Source organism: Stegostoma tigrinum, chromosome 2 (genome assembly GCF_030684315.1).
Source record: "Stegostoma tigrinum isolate sSteTig4 chromosome 2, sSteTig4.hap1, whole genome shotgun sequence".
In the NCBI taxonomy this organism is placed as follows: Eukaryota; Metazoa; Chordata; class Chondrichthyes; order Orectolobiformes; family Stegostomatidae; genus Stegostoma; species Stegostoma tigrinum.
Window position 1 is genome coordinate 75,628,877 of NC_081355.1, and position 21,448 is coordinate 75,650,324.

Genomic DNA, 21,448 nt, shown 5'->3' on the forward strand with positions numbered 1-21,448 from the left:
AGTATAAAAAAAAATTATACTGTCCCTCACCACCTCTATGCCCAATGTCAATATCTGCATATTTCATTTAATGGTCTGGTTTGTGTAACCACATTCTCTGTCAGATGCAGAAGGACTTCACTATCTCTCCTGGTTGTCTGCCTTCTGGAGAGACCACTCTCTCCGCGACTCCCTTGTCCGCTTCACACTCCCCTCCAACCCCACCATACCTGGCACCTTCCCTGCAACCGCAGGAGGTGCTACACTTGCCCCCACACCTCCTCCCTCACCCCTATCCCAGGCCCCAAGATGACCTTCCATATCAAGCAGATAGTTACATAGAGTTACATAGAACATTACAGCACAGTACAGGCCCTTCGGCCCTCAATGTTGTGCCAACCTGTCATACCGATCTCAAGCCCATCGAACCTACACTATTCCATGTGCATCCATATGCTTATCCAATGACAACTTAAATGTACCTAAAGTTGGCGAATCTACTACCATTGCAGGCAAAGCGTTCTATTCCCTTACTACTCTCTGAGTAAAGAAACTACCTCTGACATCTGTCCTATATCTTTCACCCCTCAATTTAAAGCTATGCCCCCTCATGCTTGCTGTCGCCATCCTAGGAAAAAGGCTTTCCCTATCCATCCTAACTAACCCTCTGATTATTTTATATGTTTCAATTAAGTCACCTCTCAACCTTCTTCTCTCTGACGAAAACAGCCTCAAGTCCCTCAGCCTTTCCTCGTAAGACCTTCCCGCCATACCAGGCAACATCCTAGTAAATCTCCTCTGCACCCTTTCCAAAGCTTTCACATCCTTCTTATAATGCGGTGACCAGAACTGTACACAATACTCCAAGTGCGGCCGCACCAGAGTTTTGTACAGCTTCACCATAACCTCTTGGTTCTGGAACCCGATCCCTCTATTAATAAAAGCTAAAACACTGTATGCCTTCTTAACAGCCCTGTCAACCTGGATGGCAACTTTCAAGGATCTGTGTACATGGACACCGAGATCTCTCTGCTCATCTACACTACTAAGAATCTTACCATTAGCCCAGTACTTTGCCTTCCGGTTACTCCTACCAAAGTGCATCACCTCACACTTGTCTGCATTAAACTCCATTTAATGCTCATTTAATGACAAACAGCAGTGGACCCAACACCAACCCTTGCAGTACAGCACTAGTAACTGGTCTCCAGGATGAACATTTCCCATCAACTACCACCCTCTGTCTTCTTTCAGCAAGCCAATTTCTGATCCAAACTGCTATATCTCCCACAATTCCATTCCTCCGCTTTTTGTACAATAGCCTATTGTGGGGAACCTTATGGAACGCCTTGCTAAAATCCATACACACCACATCAACCGGTTTACTCTCATCTACCTGTTTGGTCACCTTCTTAAAGAACTCAATAAGGTTTGTGAGGCACGACCTTCCCTTCACAAAACCGTGCTGACTATCCCTAATCAATTTATTCTTTCTAGATGATTATAAATCCTATCCCTTATAACCTTTTCCAACACTTTGCCAACAACTGAGATAAGGCTCACTGGTCTGTAATTACCAGGGTTGTCTCTACTCCCCTTCTTGAACAGGGAAACCACATTTGCTATCCTCCAGTCATCTGGCACTATTCCTGTAGACAATGACGAGTTAAAGATCAATGCCAGATGCTCAGCAATCTCCTCCCTGGCTTCCCAGAGGATCCTAGGATAAATCCCATCCCGCCCAGGGGACTTATCTATCTTCACCCTCTGTAGGATTTCTAATACCTCTTCCTTGTGAACCTCAATCCCACCTAGTCTAGTAGCTTGTATCTCAATATTCTCCTTGACAACATTGTTGTTTTCTAGAGTGAATACTGTTGAAAAATATTCATTTAGCGCTTCCCCTATCTCATCTGACTCCACACACAACTTACCACTACTATCCTTGATTGGGCCTAATCTTACTTTCGTAATTCTTTTATTCCTTAAATACCTATAGAAAGCCTTAGGGTTTACCCTGATCCTATCCGCCAACAACTTCTCATGTCTCCTCCTGGCTCTTCTGAGCTCTCTCTTTAGGTCTTTCCTGGCTACCTCGTAGCCCTCAAGTGCCCTAACTGAGCCTTCACATCTCATCCTAACATAAGCCTTCTTCTTCCTCTTGACCAGAGATTCCACCTCCTTCATAAACCACGGCTCCCGCGCTCTACAGCTTCCTCCCTGCCTGACAGGTACATACTTATCTAGGACACACAGGAGCTTTTCCTTGAATAAGCTCCACATTTCACATGTTCACCTGCACATCTGCCAATGTGGTATATTGTACCCATTGCACCCGGTGTGGCTTCCTCTACATTGGGGAAACCAAGCGGAGGCTTGGGGACCGCTTTGCAGAACACCTCCGCTTGGTTCACAACAAGCAACTGCACCTCCCAGTCGCGAACCATTTCAACTCCCCCTCCCATTCCTCAGACGACATGTCCACCATGGGCCTCCTGCAGTGCCACAATGATGCCACCTGAAGGTTGCAGGAACTGCAACTCATATTCCCCTTGGGAACCCTGCAGCCCAATGGTATCAATGTGCACTTCACAAGCTTCAAAATCTCCCCTTCCCCCACCGCTTCCCAAAACCAGCCCAGCCTGTCTCTGCTTCCCTAACCTGTTCTTCTCTCACCCATCCCTTCCTCCCACCTCAAGCTGCACCTCCATTTCCTACCTACCACCTCATCCCGCCACCTTGACCTGTCCATCTTCCCTGGACTGACCTATCCCCTCCCTACCTCCCCACCTATACTCTCCTCTCTACCTATCTTCTTTTCTCTCTATCTTCGGTCCGCCTTCCCCTCTCTCCCTATTTATTCCAGTTCCCTCACCCCATCCCCCTCTCTTATGAAAGGTCTGGGCCCGAAACATCAGCTTTTGTGCTCCTGAGATGCTGCTTGGCTGCTGTGTTCATCCAGCTCCACACTTTATTATCTAACATTAAAACAATGTCTACTTTTGGCCTCCTGTACAGATCAAAATTTACAACAGAGCATTGCATGAGAAGATAACTATCCTTGGATATCAATTTCTTCCAGCTTAACACTTTGTGAAGATACTGCAAGATCATATAAAACACAACATATTTCATTTGTTATTACTAAAATTAATTCCTCATCAAACTAAAGTTTTCTATTTATAGTTGGGACTGATGCCTGATGGTGTGAATTACCTGGACCAGAAGCAGGAGGCTCCAGGAATGATAGTAATTGACACTCAACCTCCTCAGCAGAGTTCCCATCATTGATCACACCTTGACAAACAACTCATTGGGCAAAGCACTTAAAATCTAGTCATCCTTGCTACATTGGCAGCAATCCTCAGCTAAGTCTCAGGAGCAGGAGGGGAATGCACTCTCATTCACCGGCTGCACAGAATTTTTTTTAAAACAATTGTTGTTTTCACAAGTTACATTCTGCTGATCATTGGGAGTTTGTGCCTTTTTCAGTAATGGAAAGTTGTGAAAAGCTGCTCACAACAGCTGTTAGGTCCATCATTGAAGTACCTTGTTGACTTCTTGGTAAAATTGTTAAATTGGAGACAGAAGGCATAGAATGGGGAAGAAAGGAGGTATTTCTGACTACGAACAAGTTTGTAATGTAGTTCCCCCAAAGGTGGGATTTAGGATGATTACCTTCCTTGTTATACATGGACTTGGGTCTGTGGAGTATAATTTTAATGTTAATGGATAATACCAAACTTGCTAACTAATTAAGTAGTGAGCAGGATAATAACAAACTTCAAAGGGATGTAGACAGACTGGTAAATTGGGCAGACACATGGCAGATGCAATTTAATGAGTGGAAATTTGAAGGATGCATTTTGTGAGAAGCAAGATGGAGAGGCAGTTTAACCTAAATGACTTTGTAAGGGGGCTGTAATCCTTAAAGTGTCAAAGCCAGTTGTTAAAACTCTTACGAAAACAGATTGGATATTTGGCTTTGTAAATAGGGCCACTGAATAGAGAAACTGTAAAGTCATCCCAAACCTTTACTTGGCACTGGTTTGAATTAGTTTCATGAAACATCAGATAATTTTTAGGCAGCATACTTTAGGGATGATGCTAGGCCCTTGGAATGTATAGAGGGGAAGCATCAGGATAAGGATGAGCAACTGCAGCTATGAAGTTGGAATTACAGCTAAAAACAGAAATGGTCAAGATAGACGCAAGTGAATTTTCAGAGTTTGCAAGGTTTTGATAGAGAAAATAGAAACCAAATCACTGGCAAGTAGAAGTCATTCTGAATTCAGAAATAAAGCCCGTGACAAGTAGGCTGATCACCAGAGGCTATCAATGTGCTAATTATTTTAAACCAATGAGAAGGGTAATGAGGAGAAATAATTTCACACAAAAGTATTGTTATGATCAGGAATGTACTACTTGGAAAGGGGACAGAATCAAATTCCACAAGAACCTTAAAGTGTATGAAATGTAGTAGAAAATAACTGAATTTTAGGGTAAAAGGAGACAAAATTGTGATGCATTGGATAGCTGCTTCAGAGGCCAGCCCACTGCTCTGCTGCATAGATTTACACCTGTCTGCTTTTTGGGTTTATAACAAGTAGACAAACTCATATGTCAGACAATAAAAACCAAAACAACTGCAGATGCTGTTAATCAGGACCAGAAACAGAAGTTGCTGGAAAAACTCAGCAGGTCCAGCAAAATCTATGAAGAGAAAATCAGAATTAAAGTTCCAGGTCTGGTGACCCTTCCTCAGAACTGTCACTTTGTCATTGAATTAAGAAATGCACATTTGTTTACAGGTAATGTAGATCAACAGCTTTCGAGTCAAAGGGAGGAAAAATCAGAGTAAGATTTAAGCAAGGGTCCAAATTTGTCACTAAGTGTATCTAACTAGCTTGGTTGTCATGTATAAATCAGTTTGGGGCTTTAATCAAGCCAGTCTCCTTTATAAATGATATATAGGAACACTTCTGCAACAGACACAGAAATTAGAGTCGCACTGTATCCAATTACTCCACTTCCAAATTTCTATAGTGTCAGTTTAAGACTTGAATAACTTTAGAATCACAGAACTCCAATAAGAATTAATGCTCATCAGACAGTTAACTGAATGCTCCATTTTAATAAACAATGTACAAAATGCTAACAGCTAAAATAGACAATTAATGTTTGCAGATTTCTTCTTAGCACTAGCTGTGTTAAAGCTCATTACGTGCAATGGTCAGCTGATCGCCACGTCTTGACTATTTACTAGAACTAAATGACAGAAACAGTGAGGAAGGGAACTTTTACCAGAAACTTCCAAGATATTTACCTTTCTTCTGGAATTTGATGGATGATTATCATCATTTTGTTCCAAGGTGTCCACCTGCTAATGAAAGAATTTAACTATTATCACTCTGTAATAGAAAACAAAATTTATACCTGACCAAACAACCAAACAAACTATGAGTAATGACACAGCCGATCAAAATACCAGTGCACTCCCTTGCATCAACTGAGTTCTATATTTTAATTTGGTTTAAGATATGAAAAGAACACACAAGCATGTGTAATGCCCAAACAATGGGCACAATATTCTCTGCAGCTTTAATGGGTGGATTTGGACTTTGAGGCAGCCATTGGTGAGATGGCAATCAGGCCAAATATGTGATATCATCAGTCGGTAATCCAGGTCCTCATTAATGTTTAAAAACTGAAAGAACTGTGGATGCTGTAAACCAAGAAACAAAAACAGAAGCTGCTGGAAAAGCTCAGCAGGTCTGGAAGCATCAGTGAAGAAAAGGATCAGAGTTAACGTTTCAGATCCAGTGATCCTTCGTCAGAGCTCATTTATGTTTAATTGGTTGAGAGGCTCCTGTGGACCAGTGATAGTGTCCCTACTTCTGAAACAGAAGGCCTAGGTTCATGTCTCACCAAGGTAGAGGTGTATCATAACATGAGGGGTGGAAAAGAATCCAAGTTTAATTGACACACAGCACTTGGCATTTCCATTGGTAAATACAACCCAAACATCTGCAGTTCACCTGCTTTCCACTTTTATATGCACTTCTTCTTGCTATTTTCTTGCATGTTACTCTTTCCCCATGCTGTTCACAGTCAGAACTCTCCTCTGCTCCCTCAGCATGTTCATAATGGACTGAAATTTTACTAGTCCTCTGTACTGAAAAGCAAGCAGGTGAGGGAACATCGGAATGGTGTGAGTCATTTGACCTACAAGCCTGCTTGAACTTTCAATAAGGTCATGGTTGATCAGGTTATGCTGTCATCTCCACTTTCCAGTCTGCAACCCATAAACCCTTGACTTCTTTGTCTATCAAAATTAAAATATCTCCACTGCCTTCTGGGAAATAGAATTTCACATTACCGACACTTAGAGGAAGAAAGTTTTCCTTTTCTCTGTTTTAACAAGTACACCTCTTATGTTCACTAGGTTTAGTCTTCCCCACAAGAAGAAACATTCTCCACTCTATTCAGTACCACCCACCCATGCTCTCAGGTTTCAATAAGTTGTATTCTGCTAAGCTCCAGTGGGTATAAGCCCAAATTGTTCAACATGTCTTCACTACTAATTTGAATGAGTTGAGTAAACTTTCTCTGAACTGCTTCTGACACATTTAGAGATATTGGGAACTGCAGATGCTGGAGAATCCAAGATAATGAAGTGTGAAGCTGGATGAACACAGCAGGCCAAGCAGCAGCTCAGGAGCACAAAAGCTGACGTTTCGGGCCTAGACCCTTCATCAGAGGGGTCTGGGCCCGAAACGTCAGTTTTGTGCTCCTGAGATGCTGCTTGGCACGCTGTGTTCATCCAGCTTCACACTTTATTATTCTGATGCATTTATATTGTTTTTCCAATACAGACCAAATCTGTAAGTGTACTCCAGATATGGTGTTTCCACTGCCCAGTATAGCTACAGAAAACTTCCCTCCTTTGGCCTTCCATTCCTTTTGCAGTAAACAACAACATTCCATTTATCTTCCTAATCATTCGCTGTACTTCCATATTAACTTTACATGATTCATGTCCAGGAAGGTCAGATCTCTCAGTACCATGAAGTTCTGCAATCTCTTTCCGTTTAAATAATATCCTGCTTTTTTAATCCATAAGACCATAAGATACTGGAGCAGAATTAGGTGACTCAGCCCATCAAATCTGCGCTGCCAATCATGATTCACATGTTTCTCAACGCCATTCTTTAGCCTTCTCCTTGTAACCCTTTATCTCCTTAATAATCAAGAACCTGTTTAACTCTATCTTAATTACACTCATTGACTTGGCATTCACAGTCCTCTGTGGCAATGAGTTCCACAGATTCACCATCCTCTGCCTGAAGGAATTTTCTCATTTCAATACTAAAGAATCATCTCTTCACTTTGAGGCTGTGCCCTCAGAGTTTAATCTCTCCTACTAGTGGAAGTACCTTTACCATGTCCACTCAATCCAAGCCTCTCAGTATTCTGTAAGTTGCAATGAGGTCCCCCCTCATCCTTCTAAAGCCCAAGTACAGACCCAGAGTCTTCAACTGCGCCCCATATGACAGCTGTTCATTCTCATGTGCATTCTTGTAAACCTCTTCTGGATCCATTCCAATGATAGCACATCCTTCCTTAGATACTGAGCCCAAATCTGCTCACAATAGTCCAAATGCAGCCTGACCTTTTTAAGATCCCGACACAGCCTCAGCACTACATCTTTACTCTTGTATTGTGACCCTCTCGAAATGAATGCTGACATTGCATTTGCCTTCCTACTGCCAAATTGGACAAGTTCACTTTTACCCATGTAATGCTCAATCTGTTCAAAGCTTACCCACTCACTTAACCGGTCTCTATACCTTGACAAAATATATACCTTCACTTTTCAACTTATTTTTCTATCTATTTTGGTGTATTCAGCAAATTTAGCAACTGTACGTATGGTCTTCTCATCAAAATCATGAATGTATATTGTAAATGGTTGAAGCTCCAGCATTGATTCGTGCGGCAATCCACTCATTAAAGCTTGCCAACCTGCAAAATACTCATTTATTCTTCCCAGCTTCATGTAAACTAACCATCCTTTATCCATACTAATACATTATAGCACACATCATGTGTTCTTATCTCGTACAACAATCACTGATGCAGCAGCATATCAAATCCTTTTTGGAAATCCAAGTACACCACACTGATCCATTCCCCTCTATTGACTGAATGTTATTTTGTCAACAAACTCTAAGAAATTCATAGTTAATGTGATTTCCATTTCAACAAACCATGTTGGCTCTGTGGGAACATTTTATAATTTTCTGAGTATCCTGCTTTAACCTCCTCAAGAATGGATTTTAGCATCTTCCTGATATAGATATTAACCCAGTTAGCCCTGTAATTTCCTGCTTTCTGCCTCCCTCCTACTTTGAATAAAGGTGCCACATTTTCCAATCAGCTTCCAGCATGTGAGGAATTTTAAAAGATTATAAACAATGCATCTACAATCTGTGCTACCAGTTCTTTTATGATCGTTGGATGCAGACATCCCAGTCTGGGATTTTGTCCATCTTTAGGTCCAATAGTTTCCTTGGCACATTTTCCCTTGTAATAGTGATTGTTTGAAGTTCATTCTTCCTTAACACCTCTTGGTTTACAATGATCTTTGGGAAATTCTTAGATTTTCTACTGCAAATGCCCCACAAAATACCTGGCCGATAACTCTGCCATTTCTTTGATTGCAATTCTAAATTCCCTAGGTTTAATCTTTAGAGGACAAGCATTGGCTTTACTTCCTGTTTTCCAACTCAAATACTTGTAGAAAAACCTTAGTACCTGTGAGCTTTGTCTCATAATGTGCCTCCTGTCATTCTTTGCTGGTTCTTAAGCCTGTTTAATTCTCTGGCCTGCAATTAGTATTTGCAGATTGTACAACACATCTTTCAATTTAATACTCTCTTTAACTTGCTTACGTACCTACAGATGAAGTAGCTTTCTCAAAGAATACTTTGCAAAGGACAATATATCCAGTTATTCATTTAATGTGCCTTTAAATGTATTGGTTATATTGTTGGCCAAAACATGTGGAGCTGTTCATTATCTCTATCATTAATTTCAACAAATATAAATATAAGGAATCTGAATATTTTATAAAGTAAATCTTTATTTTTACATGACTTCAAGTATAACGCTTCAGACTGACTCATTTGTCAGTGATTCATTATTAATTGCAATAACCTCTACTCTCTTAAATTGCAGTGCTGACGAATAACAAGGATAATTGGATTAATATGAATTGCAAAGAACTTGTCCATATTTTAATTATTTTTGCAATATTCTGAAGACTTTGAGAAAATCATGAAAGCAGATACTTGAGACTGTTGTCAGTGCATTTCATGATTAAAAACTGCATGAAACAAAAGTAAAACAAAGCTAAATGCTACAGGAAACAGGCAGATGTGGTAGGGACATAAGAACTAGGAGCAGGGGTAGGCCATCTGGCCCCTCAAGCCTGTCCCGCCATTTAATAAATCATGGCTGATCTTTTTGAGACTCAGCTCCACTTACCCGCCCACTCACCATAACCCTTAATTCCTTTACTGTTCAAAAATTTATCTGGCCTTACCTTCAAAACATTCAGCGAGGTAGCTTCAACCACTTCACTGGGCAGGGAATTCCATAGATTCACAACCCTTTGGATGAAGAAGCTCCTCCTGACCTCAGTCCTACATCTGCTTCCCTTTACTTTGAGGCGATGCACTCTAGTCCTAGTTTCACCTGCTAGCGGAAACAACCTCCCTGCCTCCACCTTATCTATTCCCTTCATAATCTTACATGTTTCTATAAGATCTCCCTTCATTCTTCTGAATTCCAATGAGTATAAGCCCAGTCTACTCAGTCTGTCCTCATAATCCAACCCTCTCAACTCTGGAATGAACCGAGTGAATCTCCTCTGCACCCCCTCCAGTGCTAGTATATCTCTTCTCAAGTAAGGAGGCCAAAACTGCACACAGTACTCCAGGTGTGGCCTCACCAGGACCCTATACAGCTGTAGCACAACCTCCCTGTTTCTAAACTCCATGCCTCTAGCAATGGCAGACAAAATTACATTTGCCTTTTTAATCACCTGCTGCACCTACAATCTTACTTTTAGTGATTCATGCACAACGACACTCAAGTCCCTCTGCACAGCAGTGTGTTGCAATATTTTACCATTTAAAACATAGTCCATTTTGCTGTTATTCCTAACAAAATGGATGACCTCACACTTATCAATATCATCTGCCAGACCTTTGCCCACTCATTTAGATTATCTATATAACTCTGCAGACTTTGTGTCTTCTGCACACTTTGCTCTACCACTCACCTTAGTATCATCTGCAAATTTTGACATACCATACTTAGTCCACAACTCCAAATCATCTATGTAAATTTTTAAAAATTGCGATCCCAACACTGATCCCTGAGGCACACAACTAGCCACTGACCGCCAACCAGAAAAACATCTATTTACCCCTACTCTTTGCTTTCTACTGGTCAACCAATCCTCCATCCATGCCAACACATTACCTGTAATACCGAGCAACTTTATCTTATGTAGCAGCCTTTGGTGTGGCACCTTGTCAAAATGTCTTCTGGAAATCCAGATACACCACATCCACAAGTTCCCCATTGTCCACCATGCAAGTAATGTCCTCAAAGAATTCTACCAAATTAGTTAAACATGACCTGCCCTTCATGAACCCATGCTGGGTGTTCCCAATGGGACAATTTATATCCAGATGTCTTGCTATTTCTTCCTTAATGATAGATTCAAGCATTTTTCCTCCTACCGAAGTTAAGCTAACTGGCCTATAGTTAACACGGTATGAGGCTAGATGAACACAGCAGGCCAAGTGGCATCAGAGGAGCAGGAAAGCTTGACAATTCAGATGGGACCCTTCTTCAGAAAAGGTTCTGAAGAAGGGCCCTGATCTGAAACGTCAAGCCTTCCTGCTCCTCTGATGCTGCTTGGCCTGTTGTGTTCACCTAGCCTCACACCGTGTTATCTCAGATTCTCCAGCATCAGCAGTTCCTACTATCTCTGGCCTATAATTACCTGCTTTTTGTCTACTTCCTTTTTTAAACAGTGGCATCACATTGGCTGTTTTCCAATCTGCGGAAACTACCCAGGGTCCAGTGAATTTTGGTAAATATTTACTTGTATATTTGCTATTTCCTCCATCACCTCTTTTAGTACCCTGGGATACATTTCATCAGGGCCAGGAGACTTGTCTACCTTTAGCCCCATTAGTTTGCCAGCACTGCCTCCTTAGTGATAAGGATAGTTTCTAGGTCCTCACGTGCTATAACCTTCTTGCCATTAGTTTTCGGCATGTCATTTGTGTCTTCCACTGTGAAGACCAACATGAAATAACTGTTAAATGTCTCAGCTATTTCCTCATTCCCAGTTATTAAATTGGCCATTTCATCCTCTAGAGGACCAAGGTTTACCTTCACCACTCTTTTACGATTTACATAGTTATAAAAACTTTTGCTGCTTGTTTTTATATTCTGAGCTAGTTTATGCTCATAATCTATCTTACTTTCCTTTATGACTTTTTTGTGGCTTTGTGTTGGCCATCAAAGATTTCCCAGTCTACTAGTTTCCCACCACTCTTTGATTTGTTTTTTTTGCAGTCTGATACTTTCCTTTATTTCCTTAGACATCCATGGCTGGATCTCTCTTTTCATACGGTTCTTCCTTATCACTGGAATATACTTCTGCTAAGCACTGTGAAAAATTGTTTTGAAAGTCCTCCACTGTTCCTCAACTGACCCACCATAAAGTTTTTGCTCCCATTCTACCTTAGTTGACTCTTTCCTCATTCCTTCATAGTCTCGTTTGTTTAAGCACAGGACATAGGTACTGGATTTAACCTTCTCACGTTCCATCTGTACTTTAAATTCCAACATACTGTGATCGCTCCTTTTGAGAGGATCCCTTACTATGAGATCATTAATTATTCCCGTCTCATTACACAGGACTAGATCCAGAATAGCTTGCTCCCTCGTAGGTTCCGTTACATATTGCTCAAGGAAAGTATCGTGGATGTATTCTATGAATCCCTCCTCAAGGCTGCCATTACTGATCTGGTTTAACCAATCGATATGTAGATTAAAATCCCCCATGATAATTGCTGTACCATTTTTACATGCATTAGCTATTTCTATGTTCATTGCCTGCCCCACCACGATGTCATTATTTGGTGTCCTATAGATCACACTTATCAGTGACTTCTTCTCCCTGCTATTCCTAAGTTCCACCCAAATGGATTCAATGTTTTGATCAGTAGAACCTATATCATCTCTCACTACCACCCCAATATCATCCTTAAAAATAAGAGCTACACCACCTCCCTTACCTTCCAGTCTGTCCTTCCGAACAGTTTGATACCCCTGGATCATGACCATCCTGTAACCATGTCTCTGTAATGGCTACTAAATCATACCCATTTGCCATGCTTTGCAAAGTCAACTCATCCGCCCTGTTTCGAATGCTCCAAACATTCAGATAAAGTGCCCTTATGCCAGTTTTTGCATCTTCTTTTTGGGTCCTATTACCTCCATTTCTAACAGTTCTTGAGTTCTCCTTCCCTTTAACTTTTTTCCTAATTTTCAATGGAGTTGAAGCTTCCTCATCACCTGCTAACCTGCTGCTTTGCCTTACATTAATTGTTATTCTCCCTCTACGCTCACTTCTCCCTTCCCCCCTACTTACTAGGCTAAAGTCCTATTAACCACCCTATTTACGCTTTTTGCCAGAACACTAGACCCAGCCCTGTTTAGGTGGAGTCCATCCCAGCGATATAGATCCCTCCTATCCCAGAACTGATGCCCATGCCCCATGAAAAGGAAACCTTCTTTCCCACATCACTCTTTTAGCCACGTGTTTACTTCCCTGATCCTCGCCTCCCTATGCCAATTTGCATGTGGCATGGGCAGCAATCCAGAGGCCTGTTTTTTTAATTTTGTCCCTAGCTTTTCATAAACCCAAAACAGGTCTTTTTTCCTCGTTCTGCCTATGTTGTGGGTACCTACTTGGACCACAACGACTGGATCCTGCCCCTCCCTCTCCAGTATCCTCTGAAGCCGGTCAGCGATGTCTCACACCCTGGCATCGGGCAGGCAACACACCATTCAGGATTCTCTTTCCTTCTTGCAAAGGATACCGTCTGTCCCCTACCACTACAATCTGTCTTTTTGTTTCCCCGTCTTGAATGGTCTCCTGGACCATTGTGCCATGGTCAGTTGACTCATCCTTCCTGCAGCCCTGTTCCTCATCCACGCAGGGAGCAAGTGCCTCATACCTGCGGGACAATGTCAAGATGATCATTAAAACAACTTTCTGTGACATATAATGCTACAAGTTGGGTTACGTCTATACATCATATCTCAGACCAGCTTGCAGTAGAGCTCTATCTCATTAATTATATTATATATTTATATCAAATTTTGCAGGAAAGTTCTAAATATAAAAGTGAATTTTTTAATGCGATTATACCAGCAAATTCTTCATTACATTTTCCCCAAGGCCATAATCCCAAACAATACCTTGTTCAAAGGCTATTCACAGAAGTACCTCAACTTTCAAGTGTAGCATTGTGGACAGTGAAAACTAATTCTTCATAAAGAGATGAGCAGCTCAGAAACTTAAGATATAATGGTTTAATTGCAGTCCTATAGTTTTAAAAGCCTTCATTTACTTGATAACTGGTTGCTGGAATAGCATATGATGTATGGATTACTTTCCTTATTTGCTCACAATGGATGCAAAAGAAGAGTGAATGTTGCTATATCAAATATCTGGCATCTACCCACCAAGAATAGTTTGAGGCTCAGAAGCACTTTCAATTCTGTCGAGACTACAATTAACAGTACAGAGGGTTGTGGAGGGGTAGATGCAGGAGTCAGAGCTTTCTATCTCCAAGATTGACATATTCATGAGGATTGCCCAGGACCTGGCATCAAACAGGCAAAGAATTGCCAGTCTTGTGGTTGAGCAGTCCTGATCAATTTTGACTAAAGACCTGGGACAAACCAGGTAATTTACAAGAGAAACCCATTAAAAGGTGCCTCAGCTTTCAAATGAAACTATTTACTTATATTTGCAAGACTTCCTTAGAATATCACAGCAATGGGAATTACTTTGATGCATTTTAAATTATTTTGCTCAGATATGAATCTCACGGCTGTGGTTAATGTCTTTTTTCAGATAAACCTTCTTTAACGGTAATAAAAATGAAGTCCATATGGAATTCTCTTCCTCAGCCAAATAAGGCATTTCCTGGTGCTGCTAATATCTGAAACAATCAATGTTCATTGATGGTATTCATTATTTATTAACTGATAATTAGCAATGCCATTTCATGAAGTGGAAGGATGCTCTCTGAGCTACGAGAGATGCATTATTAGTGTTTCCATTTTTAGCGTAACTCTGAATTAACAGTGTTCATGTTCAATTATAGGTCTCACAAGATTTTATGCAATTGCTTTGAACATTTCATTTTATTTTGTACCTTTATACAATTAATAATTAGGAGTGTTGAAATAATTTCTGGAAGATTTCTCTTCCCATTGAGAATGCAGTCCTTCCGTATCATGCCATAGCATTCCAGAACAATGAAAAGATTGAACAGGAAGTTCCCTTTCAGATGTAGGGATCTTTATACTAGCACAAACTAAACTAATAAATTATAAATTAACACAATGCAGACTACATTCAAGTGACCTGTTAATCCAATTGCATGATATTGCATTTTTGTCATGGCATCACTGCAGTAACATTGAAAGTTTTTAAACCGTGGAAGGAAAGATTCCCTACCAAATACTTTAATTTTAATAGCTTTCGATCAGAAAGAGGCTGGGTATCACCAGTTGTTGAGTTTATAAAATTTGCCAAGCACCAGGCAAAACCAATTTATGTTTGATCAGTGAATCTAATGTGATAAAGTGGCCCAGAGATGGGAGCTTTAAGAACTAAATTCTAGAACTTAGAGTCTAGACAGCTGATGTGCAGCCACCAATGAAATAATAAAGGATGTAATAGAGATTGAGATTTTCAAACACTTAACATTTCACCCAACCACAACTTTCCCATCCTTGAACACCAAGATACTTCCCAGTGTTACTGAGTCATAAAGCATGAAAACAGACCATTCAGTCCAATCAGTCCATGCCAACCATAATTCAAACTAAATTATCCCCATGTGCGTGCACTTGGCCCATATCCCTCCAACATTTCTTATTCATGTACTTGCCTAAATGTCTTTTAAATGTTGTAGTTGTACTCTCATCACTTTCAGTCTGCTGACATATTGGGGGAATAATTGGACTTTGCTTAATTGTAGCCATAGATCAAGACCTTGACTATTTACCCTATCCAAGCCCATCATGATTTTATAAACCTCTATAAGGTCACCCCTCAGGCTCTGACACTCCAGGGAATATAGCCCCAGCCTATTCAGCCACTCCCTATAGCTCAAACCATCCAACCCTGGCAGCATCCTTGCAAAACTTCTCTGAACCCTTTCATGTTTCACAACATCCTTCCTATAGCAGGGAGACCGGAATTGCACACAGTATTCCACAAATGGCCTAACCAAAGTCCTGTGCAGCCTGAACATAACCTTACAACTCCCATTGCCAGTGCACTGATCAAGAAAGGTAAGCATACCAAATGCCTTCTTCATTATCCTATCTACTTGCAACTCCACTTTCAAAGAACTATGAATCTGCACTCCAAGATCTCTTTGTTCAGTGGTATTCTCCAGGACCATATCATTAAGTCTATGAGTCCTGCCCTGATTTGTCTTTCCAAATGCAGTACCTCACATTTATCTAAATTAAACTCCATCTGCCACTTTTCAGCTCATTGGCCCATCTGTTCAAGATCCCATTGTACTCCCAGGTGACGTCCTTCACTGTCCACTGCACTTCTGATTTCGGTGTCATCTGCAAAGTTACTAAATGTACTCCCAATGTTCACATCCAAATCATTTGTATAAACAACAAAAAGCACTGGATCCAGCACCGATCCTTGTGGCACACCACTGCTCACAGGCCTCCAGCCTAAAAAGTGTCTCTCCAACACCACCCTCTGTCTTCTAACTTAGAACCACTTCTGTATTCAAATGGCTAGTTCTCCTTGTATTCCATGTGATCTAACCTTGCTAACCTGTCTACCACAAGGAACCATGTCGAATGCCTTACTAAAGTCCATATTTATCACATGTACTGCTCTGCCCTCATCAATCCTCTTTGTTAGTTCTTCAAAAAACTCAATCAAGTTAGTGAGATACGATTTCCCACACACAAAGCGATGTTGACTATCCCTAATCAGTCCTTGCCTTTCCAAAAACATGTAAATCCTGTTCCTCAGGATTCCCTCCAATAACTTGCCCATCACCAATGTCAGGCTCACTGGTGTATAGTACCCTGGCTTTTCCTTACCTCCTTTCTTAATGTTGGCTCCACATTACCCAACCTCCAGTCTCCCAGCTCCTCACCTGTGGCCATCGATACTACAAATATCTCAGCAAGGAGAACAGCAATAATTTCCCTGGCTTCCCACAGAGTTCTAGGGTGCACCTGATTAGGTTCTGGAGATTTATTCATGTTTTTGCATTTTAAACCATCCAGCACCTCCTCCTCTGTAAAATGGACGTTTTTCAAGAGGTTGCTATTTATTTTCCCACATTCTATATCTTCCATTTCCTTTTCCACAGTAAACACTGATGAAGATACTTGTTTAGTATCTCCCCCATCTCCTGTGGTTCCACACATAGACAACCTTGCTTATCTTTAAAGGGCTCTATTCTCTGCCTAGATCTCTTTTGCCCTTAATGTATTTATAAAATCTCTTTCGATTCTCCTTAACACTACTTGCCAAAGCTGTCTCATGTCCCTTTTTTGCCCTCCTGATTTCCCTCTCAACAGTACTCCTCGTGCTTTTATACTCTTCTAGGGATTCACTCAATCTCCACTGTCTACACTTGACATATGCTTCCTTCTTTTTCTTGACCAAAGCCTCAATTTCTCCAGTCATCCAGCATTCCCTACCAGCCTTGCCTTTCACCCTAACAGAACCTGGAATAGAGTGAAAAGTTCTGTTTCCCCTTATCTATGGTAAGGTATACTGGAATTGGAGACTGTCCAGAGAAGGTTCACCAGGTTGGTCCTGCATGTGGAGGATTTTCTTATGGAGAGAGGCTGAGTAGCTTGGGCTTTAATTCATTGAAGTTTTGAAGAGAATGCCTTATTGAAGCATTTAAGATATTTGGGGGCTTTGACAGGGTAATGTGGAAAGCTTGTTCCTCCTTATGGGAGAGTATAGAGCAGAAATTATATCTCAGAGTAAGGGGGCCATCCATTTAAGTCAGTGATGAGGACGAATTTTTTTTCCATCAGGGTCTGGTTAACCTGTGAAACTCTTTACTGCAGAAGTCTGTCAAGGCTATGTTTGTAACTGCATTAAAGGCTGAGATAGACACATTTTTAATCAGTAAGGAAATCAAGAGTAATGGGGAAAAGGCAGGAAAGCGGAGTTGAGGATTATCAGATTAGACATGATTTCATTGAGTGGTGGACCAGAGTTGATGGGCTAAATAGCCTACTTTTGCTCCTATGTCTCAAGATCTTGAGCTCTAAACTGGGGACATGAGACAAATAAAAAAAAAATGGTGGTGAAATAGGTAAGGAACCCGACATTGTGTTCTTGTTTGGTATCACCAAGGAGTAATCGGCAGATGAGACACAGGAGAGAAACACGGATAACTCCCGGGGGAAACTCCAGAACTGATGGTGCAGGATGTTGTTACACTGACTGAAAACCGTAATGACGCCACATATTCCGTTTGATATTGATATAATTATATTAGTGCCACAGGTCAAACTTCATTAGCTAAAATGTCTGAGAGTGAAAATGTCATCCTTGCACTATCCAGGGAGTTTTTATGTTGGTTTTAGTTCTATTCATTTGTGTGGAAATTGACTTCAACATTTCAACTGATCCTGCCCAGTATTCTACCTTTTCTAGCCAATGGAGAATTCCTAGGTTGATTTTCCCTGGCCATGCTGACAAGCTTGGATGTGGGGATAAAGAGGGCGGGAGAGGGTGGAGGTGTTGAGGTAGGTGCCGTTTTAAAAATAATGCAAAACACACCAGCCTCCATGGAACCAGGCAATTTGGAGACCTGGAAAGATACAGGAGCTACAGGTTACCATGAATGACTCCTGTGCTTGAGGCGTAGTGAACCTCAAGTTAAACCACCACCCGTTGTCTCTCTCTCTCTCCCTTTAATGAGTGAGCACCTCTATGGCCTGGTAAGATTAATGCAAATTTTTAAGTCGCAACTATTACTTTTGTTTTCATTAATATAGCTAATAATTAGCAAGAAGTAAGCATGCTATGACAATAGATTTAAATTCCATCAAAACATTTTAAAGTTGCCTGCCAACAATGCTTTTACATCTTTCTTGTAGCAATAATGTTTTTGACATTTTAATCTAGTGTTTTAGTCTAATATCCAGCATTTCTAGCCAGCATCCAGTCATTGGGCCTTGTCGCCTTTGAACTATAGTGCACAATCCCTTGAGAAATTTAATAAATAAAACAGTCAAAAGAGAATCTTTGGGTTGGATTTAACCCTACCATCACCAATGATGCTGCAAATTAGAAAGATATGGTCACTCCAGCCCCATTATACATTGGTAAGTCCCTGACGCAAGTAATGTAGGCATTCAGCCAGTTCACATAATGGAGACCATTGTGATGTTGGGAAGCCCTCAACACCAATCCCCATCCAGGAGCTGGTGCCGTATTTAAAGAGGCAGACAACCCAATGTCAGAGCTGAAATTCAGAGTATGGTTTTCTTCACAAAGCTTTGAAATGGAATTGTCCATCTTTTAGATTTCCGTTACTATTGAAATGAAAAATTCTCCAAGGTCCAAATGAAAGAGTACTCCAGCTTCACATGAAAAGTCAATCGGAGGAGTCACCTCTTTTCCAAGATGTCTCCATCCAGACAACTTGTCACATCATGGTTTTTGCTTGCTGCATGACTTCTTCCATACCATTTAAGAGTGCAGACTACTTCCTGCTACTGGCCACAAGACACCATTAGATATGACCAAGGTAGTGTGGACGGGGGTTTCTGCAGAGAAGAACAGCTATGACCTTCATCTGAGGCACTCAATCCAGCTCTGATAATGGATATTGTAAATTACCTCCTCCATACTGCGAGAGTGAGTTTGAGAGTTAGACTACCAATGAGGGGATCTCGGAGAAAGAAGACACTTTTATTTGAGTGCTACCCTTTAAAATGAAGTGTAATAACTTAGATTAGATTACGTACAGTGTGGAAACAGGCCCTTCGGCCCAACAAGTCCACACTGCCCCTTGAAGCATCCCACACATCCCTGAACACTACGGGCAATTTAGCATGGCTAATCCACCTAACCTGCACATCTTTGGACTGTGGGAGGAAACCGGAGCACCCGGAGGAAACCCACGCAGACACGGGGAGAATGTGCAAACTCCACACAGACAACTTAGCTGATGATTGAAACTTTAGTACTTTTTTCAAACCCAAGTCAAGTTGCTCAAAAAAGTATGAATTAAGATTTTCCATGGAACATTAGACTGTCAGAATTGCTTGAAAAGCCAAATAATGCACATGATAGTTTCAGAGATAGTAGGAACTGCCAATGCTGGAAAATCCGAGATAACAAGGTGTAGAGCTGGATGAACACAGCAGGCCAAGCAAAACGCCAGCTTTCTTGCTCCTATGATGTTGCTTGGTCTGCTGTGTTCATCCAGTTCTACACCTCGTTATCTCGTATGCACATGATGTAGTATAAGTAAACAAGTTCTAGTCCATAACGAGGAAAATCCTCATTGTAATCTATTTGCACTTTTATATCATTCATCCAATTCACTGTATGGCCTGCCAACCATTAACCAAATCACAGAAAGACATTTATATAAGCTAGTCCTCAAACATGAATGGCAACACACTGATTCATGGTACCAACTTAGATCTGCCCATTTTTTCTTCCTAATTTCAATTTCTATTTTTAGACAGCTTCTAATCCCACATCCTGAGAAGACTGGGTCACCCACGTCTTCAGTGGCATCGTGAATACCATTCCTTTTTTAGACAATAGTAAACATGAGCTGCTGGGGACAGGACTGAAATGAACAGTTCCTGTTTTGCAATTCTCAAGGGCAGCCATGCGACTACACCATACTCCATTTAGCTGAAAGCAGATGAAATACATCCAAACAAGGCATGCAGGTTCATGCGAACGGCTGACTGCCCTAAAACTGGAGTCATGACCTGGATGGTAGTGAACACTTGTTGTACATGCTTGAACAATCAGGAAACCCCTTTTCACAGGAATTCGGTGTAATAATAGCCCATTTAAAACCATATGGCAAATTAAGAAAAAAGAAATTGTATTGGATATTAGTACATGTACATTTTTAAACGAACTACACTAAAATGCACATTTTCATCTAAACAGAAAGCTGCAGAGCCAGTAATTTGACCTTATACAGACAAAATGTCATGAAATGAATATTTCTAATGCTAGTATTTGACAGATGATCATCTATAAAGTAACAACAAGAACATTTACTGACAACTTCACTGAACTGATCCATCCTATGGGAAGCAGACTTTAATTGACTATTTTTAATTGCAGTGTTATTAAATCACAATTAGAATGCAATTGTTTGCATACGAGTATTGCAGTCAATAATGAATGGCCAATCAAAGCATTTTCTGCAAAACAAATCTGTTCAATAAAATTACTTACTTGTTGGCATTGATTTCTAAACTAAAATCACACAAACTTTATATTACACCAACAGTCTAGCAATAAATGTGTTCTACATTGTGATGATAAATAAAAATGAGGTTAAAGCAACTATTACAGTGCCAGGTATACAAAAGGCTTTTCACAAGTTTGCATTAGCTACGTAAAAGAAAAACTTTAGCATTTCCTGCAAGAACACTGATAGGAACTAATCAATAAAAAGTGATTAATGTTGAAAAAACACATTGTGACATTTTTCATCTGACAGTCAAAGGGAAATAACATTTATACTGTATGAGCAGAGAGTACTGATTTTGTTTTAGATCAGTCTATTTGGATGTTGTATGATGCCGTTTCATAGCCTTCCCATTCTGAGGTGGAATTTAAACCTAGCCCTTTTTGTAGGGGCACTGCACTATGTTGCAAGATACTAAGAACTCTTAAAAATAATCAACTGATATGAATAACCTATGACACACTCTGTGACAGCTGTGTTTTGAAACTGGACGTTCTCTCCCAAGTTAGGGCCGCTACCACCATGCGCAAGAACCATAACCTGGAGAGTGCTGATTTATTGGCAAGTGGACTCTGATTGGTAGAGGTTTTACCATGGAGAATACACAAGTT

The 21,448-nt window shown here is 40.8% G+C and overlaps 1 protein-coding gene across 2 annotated transcripts in view; it reads right to left on the reverse strand.

Moving 5' to 3' along the window:
* The window catches only part of LOC125465745 (rap guanine nucleotide exchange factor 5), a 171,305-nt gene that overhangs the window by 145,843 nt on the left and 4,014 nt on the right, over positions 1 to 21,448 (reverse strand). For both annotated transcript variants that reach the window (XM_048559532.2, XM_048559525.2), the window contains exon 2: positions 5,306 to 5,362. In XM_048559532.2, the coding sequence (XP_048415489.1) occupies positions 5,306 to 5,362 (57 nt within the window). The remainder of the gene's footprint in view (positions 1 to 5,305; positions 5,363 to 21,448) is intronic.